Below are 27,915 nucleotides of genomic sequence, written 5' to 3'. Positions count from 1 at the left end.
TTTGTTTGACTGTGTGTGTGTACCATTTTGATCCCCTGCTTCTCTTTTCTGTTTAGTTTTTAATTATTTTCTTAGTGGTTCCTTTGGGCATAACAATTAACATTTTAAACTTAAAACAACCTAGTTTGAATGAATGCCAACTTCACTTCAATAGTGTATAAAACCTCTGCACCTATACATCTCTGACTCTCCCCATCTATTGTTAGTTACAAATTACTTTTTTTTTTCTTTTTTTTGAAGTGGCTTCAGAAACAAATTACATTTTTATAGTGTGCCATTTGTCAGATTTATAACCTGAGTGATGGGATGAATTGTACCCCAAACCTCAGCATCACACAATATACCTAGGTAACAAATGTACCCCAAGTCTAAAATAAGTCAAATTTTTTTAAACATTTAAAATTATTATTTTATGTCTTTATCTTTTGAATCATATAGGGAAAAAAGAGGAGTTACAAACCACAAATGTAATACTGGCTTTTATATTTTACTTAGAGTTACTTTAACCAGTGTTTTTTATTTCTTTGTCTTGGCTTCTTCTGCCTGCTCAAATCTTCTGCTGAACCTCTACAGTGAATTTTTTATTTCAGTTATTGTACTTTTCAACTCCAGAATTTGTTTAGTTCCTTTTAATAATTTGGTATCTCTTTATGGATTTTCTCTATTTGGTGAGACAGCACACTCCTGGTTTCCTTTACCTCATAAAGCAATTTAGGACTCTTGACTTAAATTCCTTATCTAGGCCAAGCACAGTGGCTCATGCCTGTAGTCCCAACACTTTGGGAGGCCAAGGCAGGCGAATTAATTGAGGTCAGGAGTTAGAAACCAGCCTGGCCAACATGGTAAAACCCTGTCTCTACTATAAAGACAGAAGTTAGGCATGGTGGTGCACATCTGTAGTCCCAGTTATACTCGGGAGGTTGAGGCAGGAGAATCACTTGAACCCAGGTGACAGAGGTTGCAGTGAGCCAAGACTGTGCCACTGCACTTCAGCCTGGGTGACAGAGACTCTGTCTCAAAAAAAAAAAAAAAAAAAGTATTATCTAGTAAATCCACTGCCTAACCTCCTCGAAGAAAGTTTCTATTAATTTCTTTTTTCCTGTCAATGAGTCACTTCATTGTTTATTTCCATGCCTCATTATTTCTTGTTAAAAACTGGACATATTGAATATTATGTAGCAACTACGGAAATCAGATTCTTCTCTACCCCCACCAATACCCAGAGGTTGGTTGATGTTGCTTATTGTGGATTTATTGTTGTGTGTGTGTTTAGTGACTTTTATAAACTCTTTTTGTAAAGTCCGTATTCTTCATCACATGTGATCACTTGAATCTATGTTCTGTTAGCTTAGTGACCAACTAGCATATTGACAGTTTTTTTTTTTTTTTTCAAAGACCTGGAGCAAAAATAAATGGGAAAAAGAGAGAAAATACACTCCTAGTCTTTGCAGACTGGCTCTGCATTAGGACACTCCTCAAAGTTTGGCCAGACCATTCACAACTCTGCTTCAGTCTTCACTTCCTGCTTACTCAGAGCCAGAAGAGAAAGCTTAGGGTTTCTGTTGGCCTCTTCTGGGCATGTGCCCAGCTGTGGGCATGTGCATGACCTTCTTCATTTCCGGGTATATATGGCAGCTTTTTAAAAAGCTCTTTTTCCCCAAGTATCTCTTATCTAATGTCTTCCTTCTCAGGCTTTTCAGTCTCACTACCGATTGTCTCAACTGTTGTCCCTTGCTCCAGGCCACTGCAGACAATAACTGTGCCTTTAAGTGCTTTTGGCAAAAGCCACCCCAGCTCTGGGAATACTCCCAGTCAAAAGATACAAAGGTAGGCCCCTATGTTGGTCCAGGGAGCAGCTAGCCAGATTAAAACCCACAAACACAATTCTTTGCTCCCTCTAGCGTTAGCAACCTGCACTAGGAGTGTGGGCTTCTATCATCATGGTCACCACTGATCTGGGTGTGGAGGCTAGTAGGTAGGCAATTTAAAATGCCACAGCACTCTCAATCAACTCTGTACAGCTCTGGAATATAGTAAAAACCTTACACCAACCAGGGAAACGACTGGAGAAGAATAAGGCAACAGCAAAGTTGACTGATAGGTTTTTTTCACTTCATTATGTTGTTTTTGTGGAGAGACAGAGCTCTGGAGTTCCCTACTATGCCATTTTCAGTGATGTCCTGTTGTCGCCATTTACGGATCCTTGAGTCAAATGCCCTCCATTCTGCAACGATCTTAGCCTCTGTCACTCTCTCTGACTGCAATTAACTTTTGGAGATTTTCAAATACATGTAGGTGAGCCTTCTACCACGTAGCCTCTTGGTTCTCCTGAATGCTTCCTCTTCTGAAGATCTTCTTTATCCTATCTTAACCACTTCCTCCGTATCCTAAAATTATCTATCACCAATAGTGACAATCCTTCCATAATGCCAATTTGATGTATCTGACCCCAAATGGGCCCATTGCTGCTGGACAATCATACTCCATTTCTCTCAGCCATTCACTCAACTGTAGTCATGCATCACTTAACAATGGAGATACATTCTGAGGAACACATCTTTAGAGCATACTTATACGAACCTATATGGTATATAACTTACTACACATGTAGGCTATATTGAACAGTCTATTGCTCCCAGGCTATAAACCTGTACATCAAGTTACTATATTGAATACTATAGGTAATTGTAACACAATGATAAGTGTTTGTGTATCTAAACCTCTAAACATAGAAAAGGAACAGAAAAAATTATAGTATAAAAGATTTAAAATGGTACACTTGTGTAGGGCACCCACCACGAATGGAGTGTGCAAGACCAGAAGGTGGTCTGGATAAGTCAGTGAGTGAATATAAAGGCCTACGACATTGCTGTACACTACTATATATTTTATAAACACTATATACATAGGTTACATTAAATTTATTCTTTAAAATATTTCTTCAATAAATTAAGCTTAGCTTACTGTAACTTTTTACCTCATAAACTTTTTAATATTTTTAAGCTTTTTGACTTTTTGTAATAATGCTTAGCTTAAAACACAAACACATTGTACAGCCGTACAAAATATTTTTTCTTTACATTCTTATTCTATACTTTTTTTTTTTCAAGATTTGTTGGCCAGGCACGGTGGCTCACATCTGTAATCCCAGCACTTTGGGAGGCCGAAGCAGGTGGATCACCTGAGGTCAGGAGTTTGAACCAGCCTGGTCAACATGGTGAAACCGCATCTCTACTAAAAATAAAAAAATTAAAATTAGCCAGGGATGGTGTCAGGCACCTGTAATCCCAGCTACTCAGGAGGCTCAGGCAGAAGAATTGCTTGAATCAGGGAGGCGGAGGTTGCAGTGAGCCGAGATCGTGCCACTTGCACTCCAGCCTGGACAACAAGAACGAAACTCCATCTCAAAAAATAAATAAATAAATTTAAGCTTTTCAAACATTGTTGTTAAAAACTAAGACACAAACATACACATGAACCTAGACCTACACAGGATCAGAATCATCAATATCACTATCTTCCATCTCCACATCTTGTCCCACTGGAAGATGTTTAGGGGCAATATCACAAATTTGCTTGTAAGTGGATAATGCACCATGTACATTCCTTTCAATTAATAAAAACCTTGGTCAGTGTTGGGGTCCGTGTTTTCAAACTTTTTTGTTTTTGTTTATTTTTGAGATGGAGTCTTGCTCTGTCACCCAGGCTGGAGTACAGGGGCACTATCTCGGGTCACTGCAATCTCCACCTCTTGGATTCAAGTGATTCTCCTGCCTCAGCCACCCTGGTAGCCAGGATTACAGGCGTGCACCACCATGCCCAGCTAATTTTTCCATTTTTGGTAGAGACGGGGTTTCACCATGTTGGCCAGGTTGGTCTCAAACTCCTGACCTCAAGTGATCCACCTGCCTCAGCCTCCCAAAGTGCTGGTATAACAGGCATGAGCCACCATGCCCGGCCCATGTTTTCAAACTTGTTAAGGAGCTTGCTGAAGTCTGCAAAAACTTCTGCTAAACCCTTTCCTGTGAATTTTCTGGGGGTTCTTCTCCTGTAGTTTCCTTTTCTTGGGCCTCTTCTTCAGCTATATGTTTCTATTTCATTATAATCTTAAGCAACCACTGTCATATATGTGGTCCATTTTTAAGCGAAACATCATTGTGCAGCACATAACTGTACTTCCCTACCTTCTCTCCTAACCCCCAACACCTCCTCTCTCATCCTCTCAGCTGATGTCCTTGCTTTCTACTTCAGTAAGAAAATTAGATCAATTGGACTTCTACACACTCCCAATCACACCTACCCAACTATACCTACATATACTTCCTTTATACCTGTTATGATAAACTCTATCCTCCTATATAAAGTTAATCCACTCACTTAAGCACTAAACTCCATTTTCTCTATCCTCACGAACACTGCTCCAAATAATTCTCACCTCTATCCCCTGTATCACCAATTCTCCCCTTTCCACTCAGTCATACCCATCAGCAAACAAATGTGTTCTCTTTCCCATCTGAAAAAATCTCTCAAGCCCACTTCCCTTGCCATCTACCACCCTGTTTGGTCTGCACCCCTTTGTAGCAACTGCTTAAGTTGTCAATTGTCACTGTCTCCAATTCTACTCTTCCCATTCTCTCTTAATATCACCCAATTCCACCAAAACTGCTAGTTTTGACCTCCCTGATGATAAACCCGATGGTCAATTTTCAGTCCTTAAATGACCTATCAGAGGCATTTGACAGAGTTAATCATTCCTTCCTCCATTTGGCTTCCAAAATGATACATTCTCTGTTTTCCTCCTACTTTACATGTTGTTCCTCATCTAAATTATTTGCTGGTTCCTTGTCTTCTCCTAGACCCTTAACACTGGAGTATCCCAGGGCTTAATCCTTAGTTCTCTTGCCTCTCTATATACAAAACCCTTAGTGATTACACCCAATGTCATATCTTTAAATAGCATCTACATGCTTTTGATACCCACATTTCTATTTCTGGCCTACTCTATTCTCTTGAACACCAGGACCATATATCCAATTATTTACTCAGATCTATATGTCAGTTATCTACACTTGTATGTCTAAGAGACATCTCAAATTTAACATGCCCAAACTGAATTCCTAATTCTCACTCCCAACACTCCAAACCCAATCCACCTGAAATTTTCCCTAAGTTGGTGACAACACTATCTTTTTAACTGCTCAGTCCAAGAAACTTCAGAATAGTCCTTAACTCTACTTTCTCACATTCTGTAACCAATCCATCAGCAAACACTACTGGTTTATCTTCAAATACACTCAGAATCTCATCAACATTCACTGCTGCCACACACTATCAGACTGATCCATTGAAAACCTAAATAATCACACACACACACACACACACACACACACACACTCATGTCACCACTGGAGGTTGCTATTGAAGAAACTCCTTACTCTGATAGCTGGCAAACAGTGGGAAAATATTAATCATTTGTCCTACCTTTCCAGTAGGAACTGTATTTCAAGGAGAGCAAACAGCCTAAGTTAGTAAGGGACAACTCTTCTTTATTAGAAGAATGACAAATAATAAATATATAGGGCATGATAAAATTAGTAAATCACCAATTTGGAACCCCTAAGGGGAAAATTGTCTCAAGCAAAGGTCATCCATGGATTCTAAACTATTTAACGTAAAGTTGGTGAGAAACTGGGTATTCGCAGGCTGCCAAAGCATCAAGCTGCAGATAATTTGTTATTGAAGGGAAAGGCAGTGGGTGGGTAGGGGGATGCCATTGTATAACTGAAGGATCAGACTGTCACCAACTTACTGAATCATTTAAAGACAGTCAAACATTAAATGTTATATAATATCACAATCTATGAAGTATTTTTTGCCATTAATATTTTACTTGAACATAATCAAGTCTTTAGACCTAACTCCAAGTATATAACAAACACAAGAAATAAAAAAACAAATAAGATGAAAAAGCAATTAGATAAATCCAAAAGATGGGGACTTCTAGGGAATGGTCTCATCAATAAGTCAATGCCATTAAAATATGGAGAGGGTAGGAAACTATTCTAAATTAAAAGAGACGAAGAATCTTGACAATCAAATACAACATGTGGTCCTTGGTTAGACCATCATTTGAACAGACTAGCCGTAAAATGCATTTTGGGGACAATCTGGAAAATATGACTACAGTCTAGGTTTATTATATGACAGTAATCTAGTTAGGTATGAAATTGATCCAGGCAGATCACCTGAGGTCGGGAGTTCGAGACCAGCCTGACCAACATGGAGAAACCCCATCTCTACTAAAAACACAAAATTAGCCAGGCATGGTGGTGTATGCCTGTGATCCCAGCTACTTGGGAGGCTGAGGCAGGATAAGCGCTTGAACCCAGGAGACAGAGGTTGTAGTGAGCCGAGATCACACCATTGAACTCCAGCCTGGACAACAGAGCAAAATTCTGTCTCAAAAAAAAAGAAAAAAAAAGGAAAATGACCTTCCTTTTAAAAACTGTAAACTATAGTATTTAGGAAGAAGCATTCATGGTATTTGTAACCTAAATTAATATTTTTAATATAGCAACATGTTAATAAACTTAATTCTAGGTGATGGGGTTGTAAGTATTCGTTATACTACTCACTCTTTTCTACATTTGAAAATGTTCATAATAAAATGAATAAGAGAGAAACAAAAGTAAAGCTAAGTTAGATCACATCACTACCCTATTCAAAACCCTCCACTGGCTTCACTCAGCATCAAAATCAAAGACTTTGCACTGGCTCTGTGATCTCATCCCCGGCATCTCTAACCTCATTTCCTAGTGCTCTGCTCAATCACTCTGATCCATCCACACTGACCTCCTTACCGTTCTTCAACACATAAGGCATGCTCACACCTTAGGGCCATTGCATTGACTGTTTCCTTGGCCTACAGGCTCTTCCTCAGACATCTACGCAGTTTACATCCTCGTATCCTTCATGTCTTCGCTTAAATCTCACCTTTTCAATGAGTATTCTCACTATTCTAGTTAAAATTGCAACCTATCACTCCTGATCTTATCTTGCTCTGTATTTTTCCACATCTCATTGATTATTTTCTAGCATAATATATAATTTACTCAGAATCTAAACATCAAAAAAGAATTTATTTACAGATGTAGCCTTTGCACCTAGTACAGTACCTTGCACAAATAAAGATGCTCAATCTATATTTCTTAAATTAATGAATTTGGAGTATGGATAACAGGGCTGATCCATGATACTACCATTACTACTATATAGTATTGTGTTTTGAATCCAGAAATCAAATGGCAATATGGGTGAGAGCTATCACCTCCTCCTCTTTTCCTGTAACAAGAACTCCAGACAAGTTTGTCTTCTGGTACCTTCACACTTTCTTGTAGTCCCTTCCCGTCCTTTGTGCTGTCTCTCATGCTGTCCCCAAATTCTCTATTGTACAAGTTGAGTATCCCTTATCTAAAATGCCTGGGACCAGAAATATTTTAGATTTCGGATTTTTTTTTTAAGATTTTGGAATATTTGCATACTGGTTGACCATCCCAAATCTCAAAACCCAAAATCCGAAATGCTCCAATCATCTCCTTTGAACATCATTCAGTGCCCAAAATGTTTTGGATTTTGGAGGTTTTTTGGATTTGTGATGTTCAACCTGTGACTGTCGTTCATACCATAGTATAATACTAGCATTCAGGGGAAAAAAGAAGCCTGTTAATCCAAGTAAGACCCAGATGGTCAAAATATGAGTTGGGGAAAGGAGATGTGAACATTTTCAGGTAGTGATGAGGAAGGCGGATGGTGGAATTAGGCCAGGGACTAATACACAGACGACCATACATGCCTGGGAGCCAACTCCCAAGGTTACATCACCTAAGCAGTTCCTGATTTTCATAGCTTTCCTTACTTTACCTTTAAGGCCACAATTTTTCAAAAATATCTGACATTTCTTCCCCTACCCTCAGTGACTTTAAGACTGCTGATTCTCACAATGCCAAGACAGTTCTGACAATATGAACAAAGGGACGGTATTACACAGAGCAATATGAGGGTTAGTCATTCCAAGAACAAGTTATTTCTAAATTAAGTATTTCTTGACTATCTCTTATATAAGAAAAATGGTCACTGTCTACAAAAATAATGGATTATTCGAATACTATCCACCCCCAGATATATTTTAATTCCCACAAAAGTTACATTATTTATAAGGAATGTTTTCATACAAAAAGATTTTTAATTCCAAAACTCACATTCAACTAACTGGATGTTATACAGCAGGTCATCATTATTGTCATAGGCTCTCAAACCTACAGTCTCCAAAGCCCTAATTTATATTTTAATTAATCATGCACAAGTTAAATTTCAGCCAACCTGTCACTTAAGCAGTTGGCTTCATGTACTCAAACCCAAAGTAATCATGGTGGCTCTTAAAATCTGATGAAATGCTTGAATCTCTCTTTTCCAATATGAAGAGTGGACTTTCTGGTTGCTGGTAAGAAAAGGAAAAGCTGCCACTGCTCCTTTTTTTTTTTTTTTTTTTTGAGACAGTTTTGCTTTTGTTGCCTGGGCTGGAGTACAGTGGCACAGTATCAGCTCACTGTGACCTCCGCCTCCAGGGTTCAAGTGATTCTCCTTCCTCAGCCTCCCGAGTAGCTGGGATTACATGTGTCTGCCACCATGTCGTCCGGCTAATTTTTTGTGTGTTTTTAGTAGAGATGCGGTTTCGCCATGTTGGCCAGGCTGGTCTCAAACTCCTGACCTCAGGTGATCCACCCACCTCAGCCTCCCAAAGTGCTGGGATTATAGGCATGAGCCACTGAGCCCAGCCGCCACTGCTCATTTTTAAATGAAGGTACTGTGCTCCTGCCCAAAAACCCTACCATGTCTCTTGTTTGGCCTTGAAAAGTGATATGCTTTTAAGCTCTGGTCTGCTTTCTCTTCTGTCTGTTGGAGCATCCCAGATCATAGAAAATAAAAGATGAGCAAAGGCAGTCGGTATTATATAATTTAAGAAAACTAAAAGGAATTCTCTTATTATCCTGACCTCACATTCCAGGAGTACAGAAACAGACACTCCTCTACACCAGAGTAACCTCAGTGCCTAGCAAAGAGCATAATCATGAACATTCAATGAATGCTTTCTGACTAGCTGACTATCCCAGGCAAGTAAACAAATTAGCAAAGCTATATCAAAAGGTAAATGGAGGCCTTATTAAAATTCTCCATGCTATCAAGAGAATTATCTTCCTAAAACATAAATCACTCATTTACAATTAGTGAACATTTACTATAGGCTAGCCAGTAAACTAATCCATAGGAATTAGTAACATAGAACCTGCCTCATATGGATTACAATCTGGAAAAGGAGATAGGTACAGTTTATTCTAAGACAATCTGATGGGTGTTACAAGTTATGGGTCAAGTTTTATGAGAACACCGATTAAGAAGTGACTAATTCTGCATGGGTAAAGAGTCAGCTAAGACTTTACAGAGCATGTAGCATTTGCTCTTAAAGAATAAATAGGAGTTCACAAGATGAAAAAAGGAGAAGTGAGAAGGTTGGGTAAGAATAGTTTTTTAGTTATAAGGGACTTCAGGAACAAAGATTCATAGCAATATCTACACCTAAGTTCAGGAAATGGCTAGTCACTTAATATGACTAGAATATAAGAAAGAATAACTATGAAGATAAGGCTAGAAAGAACAGTGTCAAATTGTGAAGAGCTGTCTCTGCCACATTTAGAAGTTTGAATTTCATCCTACAAGTAAAGGTTTTTGACCAGTGAAGTGCCTCAATTAGGTCTCTTTTAGAAAGCAACAGTAACAATAATACGAAAGATGGACTAAAGTAGAAATAATCAGAGACACAGATTAGCTTGACAGCTATTTCACTGGTTTAAGCGAATGATGTAAGATATGCCTTGAATATTTATTCACGTCCATAAAAAATTCCAATAGCCATTGTTTATAAAATAAAATTCTTAATCCAAGCACAGTGGCACATGCCTGTAGTCCCAGCTACTCGGGAAGCTGAGGTGGGAGGATCACTTCAGCCCAGGAGTTTGAGACTAGTCTGGGTAACATAGTGAGATCTCATCTCAAAATAAAAAATAAATAAATAAAAATAAGATTCTAACTCTTAACACAGATTCAAAGCCTGTGACAACCTAAAGTATACATACCTTCACAACTTCGTTTCCTGTCCCTTCTTTTCCCATCTTACAACCCAGTCACATTACACTATGAACCATTTCTTCTTTTATATATATTCACACTGCCACATCTTTATTCTCACATTGTTTGTTACTTATGCAGAGAAAACCTTAATGAACTCCTACTCATCCTTCAAGGACCACATTTTAAAAAAGGATATATCTACAAAATCTTCCCTGAGTCCATCTCTCCCAAGGCAAAACTTAATAATACTTTCCTCTAGGCTTTCACATCACATCATTCATACTACTAATATAGTACTTAGCACATTACATTTTTAGCTATCCATTTATCTATCTCTTCTGCTAGAATGTCTGAGATGAGACCAATCATTTACAAATGAAATTATACAAACAAGATTAAGAAATTAATCTCTAAATATACATATATACACATTTTTCTTTACCTGGTAAAACTTGAATTTGAACCCAAGAATATGACACAGTGTTTGCGGTTCACACATACTCATGTAAGATTCTAACAAAGATATAAAGAAGTCATCGTGTTCTGGCCTGCATTCAAACACTTCTAAAATGACATCCAAAACTCTATTGGGATCCAGATTAAAGCATCCTGCAACAGATGAGACATACAAAAATTTTAAAAGGATTATACATCATTGCTAGTGAAGCCATTAATTTTCAGGGATAATTCATATAGCAAGATAAAAATATTTTTAAAAACAACTTCCTTTACAAATTTGCTTTCCCTCTCCCAGAGGGAAATAAATCCACTACACATTTTTACAGATGAGAATGTGACTTTCCCAGAATCACAGAATGGGTTAATGACAGATCTGGGTTGGTACAGTCCAGGACCTGTGACACCAGTCAAATAAATACTCCTCTATGCCACATTTGGCCTCATCAGTTCCTGATTAGTCAGGCTAGTGAAAACAGGTCCACATTATTAATTCTTAGAAAAACATGAAAATTAAACAATGCATTTTACAAATTAAGCAACTAAAGGGTTTTTTTTAAATGCTTTAGGCAGAAGTATTTGGAATATTGATAAACAGTTAAAAGTCCAGGTTCACAAAAGTGGACAGTCATTTTTTATTTTATCTTACATATACTACAGAACTATAAAATATACCACTGATTAATATTCATGGCTTTTAGTAGCATTCTAAAGGGAAAAGTGGTATGCTATTGATACTAATAGATCAAAAAATACCAAGGGAGTTGGAGGCTCCTGGTTTATGTCAGTTTCCACATGCCTTTCATCAAGCTGAATGGGATTCTAGTATTTTTAAATATGTATATTTCATTAAACACAGTCCCTAAATGCAAGCTAACCACTTCATTGGGCCAACAAATCAACACTGATTTCTTCTAATACTGGAGGAAACAAGAACTATGATCAATTTAGGGACATATGTTAGATCTAAACACTTATACCTTATCGATGAGTTAAGGGATTTTTCCAAGAAAATTTTTATATAACCTATTCCTGTCCCAAACCTTTTGTTAGAAGATATCTCCAGGTACTTTTATTAACTCCACAGTTATTTATATTAAATGCTATAAAACTAATGTTTCTTTGTACCTTAGCAATCACTTAGAAAACCAAATCCTCCAAATACAAGTTTTCCCTTTTTATGAGATCCAAACTTAAGAACACATTTTCTTCTGCTTCTCATAATAAGGAAAAGGAGGACTAAAGCAGTGATCATGTCTTAGTCAAAAAAAAAAAAGCTACATATTTTCATAAACTCTCCAAAAAGACGTTTCCCTGAAGTTCTAGGAAGAAAATTTCTAAATATTTTTACCTCCCCCGTACTTCCAAAAAGTATGGCCTACGAATATAAAAGTGATTCCAAAACAGCAATTAAAATCTTTAAATGCTGTTGGTGGCAGCATTTAAAATGGTACAACCACTTTGTAAAATTGGCAGTTTCTTTAAAATTTAAACTTACACTTACCATATGACCCAGCCTAGGTATTTACCCAAGAGAAATAAATGTCTATGTCAATACAAAGATTTGTACACAAATGTTCACAGCAGGTTTATTTGTAATATATAACACTGCTCTCCTCAAATGTCCATCAACATATAAATGGATAAACAATTTGCAGTATAAGTGGAATAAGGATAAGTACAGCGGACATACTCAGCAACAAAAAGGGAAGAACTATTGATACAGGCAATAGTATCAATCACAAAATATGCTGAATGAAATAAGCCAGACCAAAAAAAAAAGTACACACTGTATGATTCCATTTATAGACATTCTAGAAAAACGAAATTAATCTACAGTAACAAAAAGCAGATCAGGCTGGGCGCAGCGGCTCACGCCTGTAATCCCAGCACTTTGGAAGGTCGAGGCAGGTAGATCACTTGAGTCTAGGTGTTTGAAACCAGCCTGAGCAATATGGCAAAACCCCATTACTACAAAAAAATAGCCAAGCATGGTGGCACATGCCTGTAGTAGCGGCTACTCAGGAGGCTGAGGCGGGAGGATTACCTGAGCCCGGGAGACAGAGGTTGCAGTGAGCCAAGATGAGGAAAACTAAGGGGGAGTAGGAGAAATCTGCAGTTTCTTGTTTGTGCTGTTATATACGTATGTTAAAACTCAAATTGTACAACTTAAATATGTGCATTTTATTGTATGTCAATGAAGCCTGAACAAAGATGAAAAATGCCTTCACAATGCTGTAACACTGATGATAGATTATGGAAGTAAGATCTAGCAAATTCTCCAGTCATGTAACTTCTCCTACATTAAATATAAAAAATTAAATCACTAAATAAAAATGAATTAACATTGTATCACAGAAGACAAAAGAGACACTGAATATAATTTTTGACAAACTGGCTGGCTTATAATTACCCATTAGGCTCCATACACAAACCTCATGAATAAACGATGGAACAGCAACATGTTAGATGAAAATCTTTTAAGTGCTTCATTCACATTGCTTTTAAGTTTACATTTTCAATATGCTGAAATGTGAACCACTAGCATTATGTTTTATTTAACAGCATTACTCCATCAAGGCTATTCTATCAGTGATCTGTACTGTCAACTACCCATTTTCCTTCTAGGTGCAATTTAAGGCAGTAATCTGAAACAAGAGGTATGTACTTTTATATCTAAGAGGTACCACCTTTGCATCTTTCATTAAAGAAAACCTGGTTCATGAGTTTTCTATGACATATCTCAGGTGCCGTAAGTCCAATCAATTTTACCCATAAGACAGAAAAGGTAGCTGTAACCAACTGAAAGTTTAGATAATTATTTCCACTTACTTTTCTTTATTATTATTTTTAGAGACAGGGTCTCGCTCTGTTGCCCATACTGGAGTATAGTGGTGCATTCATAGCTCACTGCAACCTCACACTCCTGGGCTCAGGTGATCTTCCCATCTTAGCCTCCCGATTGGCTAAGACAACAGATGCACACCAACACGCCTAGCTAACATTTTGTAGAGATGGGGTCTCACTATGTTGCCCAGGCTGGTCTCAAACTCCAGATCTCAAGTGATCCTCCTGTCTTAGCTTCCCAGAGTGCTGGGATTGCAGGCATGAGCCACCATGCCCACCTGAAAATTATTTTTAAAATCTTAGAGTTTTAATTAATAGTTAAGCTAGTTCATACGCAGTGAGACTCTAGTAATAATCAGTAAGTCTGAATATCCAAAATGTTTTCCTAATGGCAGCTATAGAAGAATATAAGCAGTCTTGTATGCAAACATCTTAGAAAGACTTTTGTCCACCCCAAGCACTGATAGTCATGTGATCTTTGGAGAGATCATAAACCTTGCTCCCTACGTCTACCACCAGTTACATTCATACACACACACATTTATATATATTTACACATACATACACACACACAAACACACACACACACACACACCTTTATGCCTTTTGAGGAACAAACAAGAAACCACATTTAAAGAGAGTAAGCGGAAAAAATAAAGAAACTGCAGATCTACAATGGCCATAGATTCTCTCTTTCATTTAAATAAGTATGAAATAATTACCCACCATGTGCCAGGTGCTTATGATTCTCTGGAAAAATAGAGAAGAGAGGAGAGACGAGGGATAAACACAAAGAGGCAAGAGGAAATTTCAGGGGAAGTGGGAGGAACGTGCATTATCTTGTTTGTGGTGTTTTCACACAGGTATACGTACGTTAAAAGTCAAATTGTACACTTTAAATATGTGCATTCTATTATATGTCAATGAAGTCTGAATAAAGCTGAAAAATTACAGTGATTAATAAAATGATTATGCTACCCTTGAGGAGCGTTCACACCTTTTGAATGATACATCTTTGAAGAAATGCAATAAAAAGCAACTGGAGTCTTCCCAAAGACAGAAAAAAATGGCCAGTATGTTACAGCAACAGCGACTAGGGGCAAGAAATATGATCAAACTGACAATTACTCTTGTAGAAATTAGGCCAAATTGAGATGTTAACAGGAAAATAAAACACCAAGATAATATTGCAGACCTAACTAGGAGACATGTCCAGCCTATAAATTTCAGACAAGAAAACAGAGTTATAGCCTCAGTCATCATGTTCCTGAGAGAATGGACCTTAGGAGACAAAGAAAAGCATGTTTTTAACAAAATGAAATGATCTAGCATGTAAAAAGAATTTCTTTAGAAGCATGCTAGGCCGGGCGCGGTGGTTCAAGCCTGTAATCCCAGCACTTTGGGAGGCCAAGGCGGGTGGATCACGAGGTCAAGAGATCGAGACCATCCTGGTCAACATGGTGAAACCCCGTCTCTACTAATACAAAAAATTAGCTGGGCATGGTGGTGCATGCCTGTAATCCCAGCTACTCAGGAGGCTGAGGCAGGAGAATTGCCTGAACCCAGGAGGCGGAGGTTGCGGTGAGCCGAGATCGCGCCATTGCACTCCAGCCTGTGTAACAAGAGCGAAACTCCGCCTCAAAAAAAAAAAAAAAAAAAAAAAGTAGAAGCAAGCTAATAAAAATCTATGCTAGACTATTTCTAAGAAACACTATTTGCAAAAAGCTGCACATCTCAAAGCAAGGACCAATGAATAACAAAATAAAAGTACGATGTAAAAAACAGTAACAAGGCCAGGCACAGTGGCTCACGCCTGTAATCCCAACAATTTCAGAGGCCAAGGCAGGTGGATAGCTTGAGCTCAGGAGTTCAAGACCAGCCAGATCAACATGGCAAAACCCTGTCTCTACAAAAATATACAAAAATTAGCTGGGCATGGTGGTGTGTGCCTGTAGTACCAGCTATTTGGGAGGCTGAGTCCAGAAGGCAGATGTTGCAGTGAGCCAAGATCATACCACTGCAATCCAGCTTGCGCAACAGACCCAGACTCTGTCTCAAAATAAAAATAAAAATAAAATAAATAACAACAAAAAACCCCTATAGTTGAAAACACCAATTGCTGTCTTCTTTTTCATACTATGAAGGGAAAACTTCTAACATATAGCCAAGAAACTTCAATAATATAAAAATTTAGGTAAAGAAGGCAGCCAACTTCCCTTTCAAAGGGATAGGAGAAAGCTGACACAATAAGAAGTGTCTAGGCTGAACAGGACCCTATATTCAGATTGAACCAAAGATAAAATACTAAGTACACTCAAAATCATGTAGTCAAAGGGGTAAAATGTACCATAATCTATCAGAAAATAATCGTTTGGCTTGAGGATTTATTTTGTTTTTAGTGTTACTCTGGTCACTTGAGAGATTGAAGAGGTAAAGACTCTCACTCTACCCTACCCTAGCCAAATCTATACCCTTTAACACCAGGTAACAAACGAAGGTCTTGAGGTTTGATGAAGCAAGCTCTGGTTCTGCAAGAGAAGGTAAATGGGTTAGAGCCTAGGACTTAAAAGTCCTGGACCACTAAAACCCAAAATCAGGAAGAACTATTTTCACTCTCTAAAGCTAGGCTCAAATAACCTAGTTCCGTGATTAGTCTTTAGGCAGAACTTTTGATTTAGAGCAAGAATAGGCAAACTATGCCTTGTGGATTAAATCCATTCAGCAGTCTGTTTTTGTAAATAACATTTTATTGGCACATAGTCAGATTTACTTATGTACTATGAATAGCTGTTTTTACACTACAATGGCAGAATTGAGTAGTTACAACAGAAACCATATGGTCCACAAAGCCAAAAAATATTTACTCTCTCACCCTTTACAGAAAACACTTGCTTACCACTGATTTAGAAGAAAGGAAAAAACACTTAGCAATCATTTGTTTTTATTATATATATTTAAAATGTACAGCATCATGCTTTGATTTTTTTTGAAGGGCATCCAAAAGAGTAGAGTTCTTACAGTTTAGTTCGGCAAATAAAGGAGTCCACCTGGGACATTCTTTCCTCTAATTTCTAAAAGTTTTTTTTTTTTTTTTTTTTTGCCATTCTCTCAAGCAAGGGCCACTTGTATGGTGTCTATGACTTGGCAGCTCAATAATCTACTGTTCACTACTCATTCCTGTTTAATAAGTTGTTCACATTGTCAGATAACAATCACCATGCAGATGCATAATGGTTCTGCTTCCTTGCTTGCACAGGTAGTAAACAGCCCCAGGCTACCTGACAGGACATAAAAATGTTGATGTGCCAGAATCTTTTGGGAGCAAATAACTGCTTCTTTTTTTTTTTTTTTTTTGGACAGTGTCTCACTCTGTCACCCAGGCTGGAGTGCAGTGGCATGATCTCAGTTCACTGCAACCTCCATTTCCTGGGTTCCAGTGATTCTCCTGCCCAAGCCTTCAGAGTAGCTGGGATTACAGGCATGTGCCACTGCACCCAAATGATTTTTGTGGTTTCAGCAGAGATGGGGTTTCACCATGTTGGCCTGGCTGGTCTCGAACTATTGACCTCAGATGATCTGCCCGCCTCGGCCACCCAAAGTGTTGAGATTGCAGGCTTGAGCCACCGCATCCAGCCAAAAAACTGCCTTTTAACTAAAGGATGATAAGTAAGGATTTATCCCAGTCAGACCAAGTACCCTGAATGTACATGCACCAAACTAGGTACCGCCCAAACTAGGTATCAGTTTCTAACACAGGCTGGTGAAGGAGGTATTACCTGTCTAGACTGTTCCTAAACAGAAAATGGGAATAAATACAGAGAAACCCATCCAAAGAGGCCAAGAAAAACAGGATGCTGGTCAGTAAGCTGTTCTAGACAGATGAGACAAGGCCTGGATGAAGTCTGCACTAAGAGGGAATCCAATAAATGCTAAGAACACTGAAAGAATACTCATTGGAATTGAAGTTTCAACCTCTATTTTCACATCAATGAAAAAAAGTTTCATTCAGGCCGGGTGCAGGGGCTCAGGCCTGTAATCCCAGCACTTTGGGAGGCTGAGGCAGGCAGATGACTTGAGGCCAGGACTTTAAGACCAGCCCAGCCAACTTAGTGAAACCCCATCTCTACTAAAAATAGGGAAAAAAATTAGCTGGACATGGTGGCGCATGCCTGTATTTAATTCCAGCTACTCAGGAGGCTGAGGCACGAGAATCATTTGAACTTGGGAGGCAGAGGTTGTGGAGAGCCAAGATCATGCTACTGCACTCCAGGCTGGGCGACGAAGCAAGACTCTGTCTCAAGAAAAAAAAAGTTAATTTCTCAGACAATTGGGGAGGAGGAAATCATCTAGCCAGAGATAAATAAACATTGAGACAGAGAGGTGAACTTTCTAAAATTCTCCATGTCAAGAAAAAAACGCTAAGAGTCAGTATAGACTATACAAGAATAGAGTAAATATTCATTCCTTTTAACCCAGTATTTATTTATCACCCACATATCAACTATTAAGGATGAGGTACTAAACAAAACCCCAGTCCTCACAGAGCTTAGATGCAGGGGGAGAGGAAGGATGTACAGAGTATATTATATGGTGATACATGCAAAAAAAAGAAAAATAATCAGGGAATAGTAGGGAATTTTGACAGGGGTGGGCAGGGAAGGCTTCACTAAGAAGGTGACATTTGAGTGCTACTTGGTGAGTTAGAAAATAGGTTTAGCCCAATAAATCAAATTGTTTATACTCATGGACTGTCCATACACCTCATGAACTTGCAGTTGTGTTTGTTACACTGTTCATCAGAAACAGGATCGCAGCCTGTTCTCCCAAGAGCAAAGTTCAAGAAAAGTAAGTAGTGTACATTGTCTAGTAAGATAAAAGCACACTTTCAGGAAAATTCCTCTTTGAAATATTCTCCAAATAACAAAGGAATAAAAAGGTATAAACTCACAAGAAACAGGAGAAGATGTCAACAAAAAATGTATCTAAAGTAAAAAAAGAAAAAAAAGAAAAGACTGAGGAGCTTACATAGCACAGAATTTTTATGTGGGGAATACTATCTTAAGTACAGATAGGGTACAAGGAAAGACAAACTTATAGCAAAGCAGTACTGACAAGCTTCTCAAGCTAGATCAAAAAACACTTTAGGAAAGTGTGGCGCCTATGCTAGAAAGAACAGAAAGGGGCGGGGCACAGTGGCTCATGCCTGCAATCCCAGCACTCTGGGAGGCCAAGGTGGACGGATCACCTGAGGTCAGGAGTTCAAAACCAACCTGGCCAACATGGTGAAATCCTGTCTCTACTAAAAATACAGAAATTAGCGGTGTGTGATGGCAGGCTCCTCTAGTCCCAGCTACTCAGGAGGATGAGGCAGGAGAACTTCTTGAACCCAGGAAGCAGAGGTTGCAGTGAGCTGAGATCGTACCACTGCACTCCAACCTGGCGACAAAGTGAGACTCCATCAGAAAGAAAGAAAAGAAGGAAAAGAAAGAAAGCAAAGAAAGAAAAAGAAAAGAAAGAAAGAACGAACGATCAGAAAGGGACCACCACAGGAAGGTTTTTAAAAACGGGTTACTGCCACACAGGTAAGCAAGAATCCCACAGCCCTAAGGGGCCACCCATCTTGATGTTAAATTGACAACTGGAAGAAACAGCAAAGAAACTAAGATCAGCTGCTGGAACTAGATAAACTTCAAAGAAAAGGGTTAATTTAAACTAGAAGCTATCATTTGGTCAGGCACAGTGGCTCACACTTTTAATCCCAGTACTTTGGGAGGCCAAGGTGAGAGGATTACTTGAGCCCATGAGTTCAAGACTAGCCTAGGCATAATGAAACACCATCTCTTAAAAAAAATAATAAAAATTTAAAAAATAAACTAAAAGGTACTTACTTGTTGGTAAGAACAAGGGTGATTATAGTAAATACAGTTTTATTTGGATTCCTACACAAAGCACTAGAGAAAGGAAATAAGGATTGGGACGCCTTCTCCCTCTTTCTTAGTCATATATAAACTCTAAAAAACAGGAAGAATCAAGAAGCTGAGGATAAGCACCCCTAACATATAACAAGTGAGGCACAAAATACGACTCCTCTGGCAGGTGGTGCAAAATCTTCCCTAAGACAGCACAACACCTAGCAAATAACAGAAAACACTCTTTCCACCTTAGGAAAATCTGGATTACCCTATTTTTCTAGTACTCATTCATCTTTTCTATAGAAGTCAACTACTTCCTCCAAACACTCAATGCAAATAAAAAGAAAAAAGTAATGCTACAGAAATTCTACTTAAAGGGTAGAGAGAATAAAACTTTCCTATCTGTTACACTTTTGCAATCGTTGTTGCACTGACTTTAAAAGGCTATTACAAAGATAAAATAAAATATGTATCAAATTCCCTTGTAAAGTTATTTTGAAAATCAAGTTCAAAATTACACATCTGTAGGTTTCAAAAGTTCGCTGAAGATTTACTGTATTAAAGTTTTCATGTTTGCTTTTCGGTCCTCCAGAAAAGGATAGAGAAATACTTAAAAATTAAAAATAGAAATACTAGAGAAACATAGGGCATTCTGTATCAGAACAGTCCATCCTGTTATTTATCATCCATTCTCTTTTGAAAGCATTGGTTTACCACTCAGGACCCCCTCCAAAAAAAAGAAAAGATTAGACAGAGCAGGACCTAATGCTAACACACAAGTAACAGTGACAAAAAGATTTCTCACAAATTTATCATGCTAAATTTTATAATTACTGATAAAACATTAAAAGTAAAATCTAAACACCTCTCCCATTCCTTAACTGAAAAAAAAAAGTATATGGAATGCACTCATTTTGTCTTTATGGATATTCTCCAACAGCTAAAACAACTTGTTATCTTAACAACACATACTATACAGATGTATGTCTTACCTATTAAAGATTTGATATTTTCTAAGATCAAATCACTAGTAATGCTTCCAGATAAATCTTGCCCCAATTCAGCAATCAGCTTGGCATAACCTTCATTCTCTTCTCTTAACAAATTGAATTTCTGCTGCTTATAACTGAAATCAGATAAAATACCATTAAGGGGATAAAATTAATTTCAATTAACAACTTGCACAGAGTACTGTATTCTCATTGAATTTTCTTATCTCCAACCTACAACAATCATAAGAATAGTTTTTGTAAGTTTACCTCTTTGTGTATCTTTTAGAGTAAAAAATAACAGTGGTTCATATGAGAACCCCAATGTTAATTACATGGGGAAAACCAATACACAAGAAAAGGATATTGTTAATATCAGGGAATGATAACATATCACTATTTCCATCTCTGACTAAGAATATACCCCAAATACAGCCAGTCATAAATTATTTTATTGCTAATGATGAAAGGATGAGTATTATTTTAACTTTGAAGATGGACAAAAGTAGCATTGGTTTTACACAGGTAAAGGTCACTGATGACTCAAAAATATTAGGCTACTTTTAGAAGGCAAAAAACACAAGACATATGCTAATCACAAACAAAAAAAATCTTCAAAGAAGCTACTAGCATTCAAAATATGAACAAAAAAACATATTCAGCTACTTGATCTGCAACATAAGATACATTTACTTACAAGAGTTTTGTCTTGATTTTAACTGACTTTTGATTGAATTGCTGTGATTGCTTGATAAGCCCTAATGATTCCAGTGTTTCTGGATCCAGGCGTTCCTTCAGGACTGTGTCTGAAACTAAATACTGGATTAAAAAATATTAAAAGTCATTTATTCCTTAGCATTGCATCCACAACCTTAAATATATTCAAACTAAAGCTTCCTAAATAAGAATACAAAAATCACATTCTCTATATAACAACCTACAATTTATAAAAAGGCTTGGAAGTTTAATTTAATAAACATTATGACTCCAAATATTGAAATATGTAATAAACAGCTTTCAAAAAATTCACTACAAAATTATATCCATGTTGTATACTACCTATAAATGACAAGAACTATAGATGAAATTTTCAGTAAGATTACATTTGGCTTAACTGGATTTTCACCTAATACAGCACTTTACAGCCTCCTACTTTAATGCTAGTATAGCAAAGACAAGCACCTTCTTCCAGGTCTCAGCCATGGCAGTTCTCCCTGGTTCTAAATATATGAACACAAAATGGTTTACTAGATAATTATGACAAGTTCTAGAATTTATCATTTTTAAACTACCTCTGCTCTTTTTCTCTTTTAACAGTTTATGAGGGGAAAAATCCATTTAAAAGCTGTCTACAATCATTTCTACTTACTTTATAAATGCTAACCTTTTTCTTAGGAACTTACTGGGTCAGGAAAATCATCAGTTTTGAATATATAGTTTAAGTGATATGGATATGGTTACATGCTAATTTCATAGAAACAGCATGTCTAATTTCACAAAACACTCCATTTCAAAACCCAAATTTCACCTTATAATGAGAAAAGCCAACTGAATGTCAATATTCTCCACCATTAACATGATTAACTTATATTACAACAGTTAAATGCAGATTTTTAAAAAGGAAATATATTTTTAAAAACTTACCAAACATGCTAATACCAACTGTGTAAAATAGTCTCTCTTGCTTTTTTCTTCTAAACAATTTGTTTCAATATCTATAATGACAAAGAAGACAAAAGTTTGATGTTTCTAGACTCCCCAGCACTAAAGTAAGATATTTACTTTCCTTAAAACTAATTTTAAAATACCCCAATCTAAATTTGGAAAAATTCAAAACTATGGTAACATGAGATGTCCTTCATGTGCATATGAATGCTTTAATTTCTCCTAAAACTGGAGATTGACCCTGTGACCTATGATATAGCCAAAAATTGTCTATCAATTACACTGGAGCTACCTATTATGGCACTGGAAGCAACAAAGATTCAAAAAAATATTGTACGCAAAAAATGGAAACATTCAAACAAAGTTTAAATGACCACTTGTCAGAGATGCTAAAAAAAAAAAAAAAAAAAGATTATTTTAGGTGAAAAGTTAAACAGGGTTACAGCAAAGATTTCTTCTAACTCTAAAGATCCTAATATTCAACATCAAACCCATGACTTTTGCCACCCTGGTCCAATTACTACGTTCTAACCAGGCTACCTGGCCACCAACCTTATGAAAAGACAGTATTTAAAAATATTTTTGGCCGAGTGCGGTGGCTCATGCCTGTAATCCCAGCACTTTGGGAAGCCGAGGCAGATGGATCACCTGAAGTCAAGACTAGCCTGCACGACATGGTGAAACCCATTCTCTACTAAAAATTCTAAAATCAGCTGGGCGTCGTGGTGCACATCTATAATTCCAGGTACTAGGGAGGCTGAGGCCGGAAAAATCACTTGAACCTGGGAGGCAGAGGTTGCAGTGAGCCAAGATCACGTCACTGCACTCCAGCCTGGGTGACAGAGTAAGACTCTGTCTCCAAAAAACAATTTAGCATCTTGTCTTGAATTATAATTCTAGTCAGTAAATAAAAATTATTCAAAATTGTATCTTCCTACTGAAATATTTAAAAAACTGAGACCGTGAGTTTCAGTAAATTATTCAGAAAATTTGTCAAAAAATTTTCTTAAGTATGGAAGAAAGAAAACAATTAGTGCCAAATGCCAAGCACCAAAAATTTCAACCAGTATTGGCAGGATTACAAACAAAGCTGATCTCAGGATTACTGCTTTAACTGACTACATACTATTAACCTAATTTTAAAGTCAAATCATAATTTAGAATGTGCTATAAAAAGAAGCACTGGTTTTAGTGAAATAATAAAAATTGTCCTCTACATGTTCTACTGCCAACACTGAGAATCCAAAGAGAAGGGGATTCTTCATCAAACATATCCACATTTTCCTGGCCCTTCACTTTCCCTTCTTGGACAATTGCCATTTCCACATATCCTGGCCACTGTAGCTATACGCACAGTCAGTTCAAGTTTATTAACGAAATTTTAGGGTGTAATTTATGCAATGTAAATTATAGTACAATCTCAATTTCTCATTAAGACTTTTAATTAATGTGTATCTCACCAATCCTTTTCAGGGATCCTCAATTGTTGCCTTGTTATCTGGTTTTCTGGTCCCTCCTCAGTCTAGAACTTTTAAGGATGCTGATTTTTAAGGGATTGGGGCTAAACTGGGCTCATCCTTTTACCCAACATCTATCTATACTCCAGGGCGCTAAAGTCCTTAAGATCTACCCCTCAAGGTCTCTAAGATCGGGGCACCGGATGGCAGATTCATCCTCTTCAAGTCAAGTCTCTCTCCACTCAGTCACATAACCTGATTAAGACACTTATCCTCTGAGGGTTTGTGAACCTGGAATGAATTATTTTAGCTCATTAATCTTTTTTTTTTTTAATTTTTTTTTTATAGAGATGGGGTTTCACCATGTTGGCCAGGATGGTCTTGATCTCCTGACCTCGTGATCCACCCACCTCAGCCTCCTAAAGTGCTGGGATTATGGCGTGACCCACCTCGCCCGGCCTAGCTCATTAATCTTAATTCTTAGAATTGGATAAATTACTTAAATGTCTAACTATTCTCTTGGGTTCTGACCATGTTAGGAAATGCTTAATTAGGGTCTCAGTAAATTTCTTAGATGAGCTATCTCAACAATCAGTACAGGACTCTATTATCCCAACCGTACTTTCCCTGGTTTCTTTATTCTTTTGGCTCAAACTCCTAACACCATTCTAATAAACTCATTTATTCTCTCTGACTCCCCTACCTCAAATAAATTCTCTTTAATTTTCCCTACGATTTTAATAAAAAGCCCTCAGTTATTTCCAGCTCTAGTTCCCAGTATCACCAATTACCTACCCCAGCCCAGAGGTCCCTCAGCATAGCAGCATATCAACTTACATCAGACTCACCCTTTCTATAGCTCTCATGCCCCCTCACCTTCATATGATTAGTCTGTTAAAGAAAGTTGCTATCTGCTGGGCTCGGCAGCTCATGCCTATAATCCCAGCACTTTGGGAGGCCGAGGCAGGCAGATCACCTGAGGTCAGGAGTTCGAGACCAGCCTGGCCAAGACGGCGAAACACCGTCTCTATTAAACATAAATAATTAGCTGGGCATGGTGGCACACACCTGTAATCCCAGCTACTTGGGAGGCTGAGGCAGGAGAATCACTTGAACCTGGGAGGCAGAGGTTGCAGTGAGCCAAGATCACATCATTTCACTCCAGCCTGGGCAAGTAGAGTGAAACTCCGTCTCAGAAAAAAAAAAAAAAAATGCCATCTTAACCTCAAAAGTGCAGCACTAATTTCCCTTATAACTGTTAACATTTAAAAAGACAACATGATGCAATAAAAAGATCACAGGCTGTGGAGCCAAAGGGACCCAGGTTCAAATTCTGCCTTACTGGCCTGCATGGCCTTAAAAAAATCATGGCTTCGTTGAGCCTTTTTTCTGATCAGAACACCTACCACCTTTACAGTAGTCGACATAAGGATTAAAATAAAAACTAAATGCTTAACACAATGCCTAGAACATGGAAGGTACTCTAAAAGCAGAACTTACATTGTTATTATTATCATTATTATTGTCATCATCAGCTTCATTATTAGATGTAGCTCATATCCTTATTCCTATTCCCCAGCCTTGATCTGGGGTCACACTTGAATCACCTTTTCTCTGCCAAGGGTTAGGGTGGGTGAGTGAGGGGGCAGGTAAGAGAAATCCTCTTTCCAAGTTTGCTGTCATAATCTTGCTTGTAAAAATGGACTGGATAGGCTGGGCACAGTGGCTCACGCCTGTAATCCCAGCACTTTAGGAGGCCAAGGTGGGTGGATCACTTGAGGTCAGGAGTTCCAGACCAGCCTGGCCAACATGGTGAAACCCCATATCTACTAAAAACACAAAAAATTAGCCAGGCGTGGTGGCACATGCCTGTAATCCCAGCTACTTGGGAGGCTGAGACAGGAGAATCACCTGAACCCAGGAAGCAGAGGTTGCAGTGAGCCAAGATTGCACCACTGCACTCAGCCTGGGCAACAGAGCAAGGACTCCATCTCAAAAAAAAAAAAAAAAAAAGGACTGAATAGGTAAGAGAAATTTCCCAAGAGCAACCAAGCATCATCTTCATGAATCATGTTACTAGTAAAAGGCAATGAATTTAACAATAATTCATATTGCTAAAAAACTATGAAGGGAAAATACAACCTAATAAGTCAATAAAGAAATTACTAGTACCAATAAGCTGATAATTGATGATTACCCAAAGAAAGATATACTCCTGACACTATCAAGGAACAATAGCTTCCAGAAAATGTTACCTACAAATCAGTCTTACAGCCTTATAAATTTATAGTAAAAAAATTTTTTAACTGAAATTTGTTTCATGTTATATTTATTTGCCAAAAAAAAAAGTTATTATCTTTAGTGCCTGACTAAAAATTTTAGCTTAAAAGGTTTTTTGGTTGCCTTAAATCAATCAATCCAACAAATAGCATATACTTTATCATCCAACCAAGATAGTTCTGAAAGTAAAAGAGGGTACTATTAATAATTAGCCAGAGAAAACAAAACAAAACTGGGACATGTGGTCAATCTTATCAATGGTCTTCTCTTTTCATTTATCACTCCCAGTCAACATACATTTTGACCTCCTCCCAACATTACTGGGAACTTATGAAATTGGAACTTCCTGAAGGATCAAGCACCAGCATTTATATTTGTTAAGACCAAATTCTAAATTCTCAGTAAGACATTTAAGTAATTTATCTAATTCTAAGAATTAAGATTAATGAGCTAAAACAATTCATTCCAGGTTCACAAACCCTCAAAGGATGTCTTGTTTTAAAGGGAATACTGGCCAGGTGCAGTGGCTCACACCTGTAATCACAGCACTTTGGAAGGCCAAGGCGGGAGGATCACTTGAGGTCAGGTATTCAAGACCAACCTGGGCAACATAGCGAGACCCTGCCTCTAAAAACTATCTAAATAAATAAAATGAATACAATAATGTCTGGTTATATCTTCTATTCAACTCAAAGTTACAGAAAGCACAAGACTGGACCTAGTGCAGTGGCTCATGTCTATAATCTCAGCACTTTAGAAGCCTGAGATGGGCAGATTGTTTGGGCCCAGGAGCTCCAGACAAGCCTGGGCAACATGGTGAAACCCAATCTCTACCAAAAAAAAAAAATCAGCCGGGTATGGTGGGTGAGGTAGTAGGATCGCCTGAGCCCAGGATGTCGAGGCTGCAGTGAGCCAAGATCACACCACTGCAGTCCAGCCTGGTCAAAAGAACAAGAGCATATCTCAAAAAAGAGAAGAACATAAAAGAAAGCACAGGACTGACTGATAGGGAAAACTGTGCTCAGTTATTTTCATCTAGATCTAAAATTAGAGAAAAAAATTATAATAAACATTATTTTTAAAATCCATGCCATGGGACACTACATTTCTAAGTCAAAGAAATATTCCTTTTTAATCTTACACAAATCCTTATTTATTCTGGAAAAAAGAAGTTGCTATTACCAAATCTGGTTTCTTATCCTCAAAACAAAAGTATTTTTGATTACTCTGGCTCTTCTTGCTGTTTCTAAAATTAAGAAGAATCAAAGAGTGCAATAGCAAAGTAAGTATTTCTTGAGTGTCCTAAGTCTGAAATTCTGACAATATTCATTGAAAACCTACATTGAACAAGATTATTTGGTTACTAAAATCTCAGAAAACTTGACCTTTTAAATGACTTAATTTAGCTGAAATTTATACAAATCCACACTGTCAAAAACTCACTTTGAATTATACCTCTAAAGCTTGTTTATAACATTGATTGTAACATTTGACTTGTATTACTATTTAAGACTTGAAATGACTTAATTTAGCTCAAATTTATATAATCTACATTGTCAAAAAACTCAATTTGAATTACACTCCTAAAGCTTGTTTATAACATTGATTATAACATTTGACTTATATTACTATATTCTCTATAAAGAATCAATTTGCTTCTACATTTGCAGAAACATTTGTGAAATTCTTAGTGTAAAACATCTTATTTAACATAGTACATTAATTTACCGAACAACATATTACAGGTGAAATAAAGGCTTAATACCTACCTAATATGCAGAATACATCAGCAAGAACGGAGGGCATATCCTCACGAAATTCCTAATTTTAAAAATATAATTACAGTAAATACCAGAAAAGCACACAGCAAGTATTAGGGTTTCAGAATAACATTCTTCTGTGAAACTTAAAAACAAAAACTGGCTGGGAGCAGTAGCTCACACCTGTAATCCCAGCACTTTAGGAGGCCAAGGTGGGCAACTGACTTGAGCCCAAGAGTTTGAGACCAGCCTGGACCACGTGGCAAAATTCTGTCTCTACAAAAAAAAAAAAAAAAAAATTTGCCAGGTGTGATGACACATGCCTGTGGTCCCAGCTACTCAGGAGGCTGAAGTGGGAGGATTG

General features: G+C 37.6%; 1 protein-coding gene across 15 annotated transcripts in view; it reads right to left on the bottom strand.

Annotated features, from left to right (window-relative positions):
* The window catches only part of THOC2 (THO complex subunit 2), a 137,185-nt gene that overhangs the window by 79,645 nt on the left and 29,625 nt on the right, over window positions 1–27,915 (bottom strand). For all 15 annotated transcript variants that reach the window (XR_010336935.1, XR_010336936.1, XM_064361331.1 and 12 more), the window contains 5 exons: window positions 27,561–27,612; window positions 22,034–22,104; window positions 21,087–21,208; window positions 20,393–20,526; window positions 10,628–10,794 (listed from right to left, as the gene is read on the bottom strand). Coding sequence is in view for 13 of the 15 variants with exons in the window: in XM_064361331.1 (XP_064217401.1) it covers window positions 10,628–10,794; window positions 20,393–20,526; window positions 21,087–21,208; window positions 22,034–22,104; window positions 27,561–27,612 (546 nt within the window). In the remaining 2 variants the exon portion in view is untranslated. The remainder of the gene's footprint in view (window positions 1–10,627; window positions 10,795–20,392; window positions 20,527–21,086; window positions 21,209–22,033; window positions 22,105–27,560; window positions 27,613–27,915) is intronic.

The sequence above is a fragment of the Aotus nancymaae genome, unplaced genomic scaffold (assembly GCF_030222135.1).
Source record: "Aotus nancymaae isolate 86718 unplaced genomic scaffold, 86718_ANA_hifiasm-v0.15.2.pri h1tg000004l, whole genome shotgun sequence".
Classification (NCBI taxonomy): Eukaryota; Metazoa; Chordata; class Mammalia; order Primates; family Aotidae; genus Aotus; species Aotus nancymaae.
Note: the sequence above shows the minus strand (reverse complement) of the source record. Positions and strands in the feature narration are given on the sequence as shown.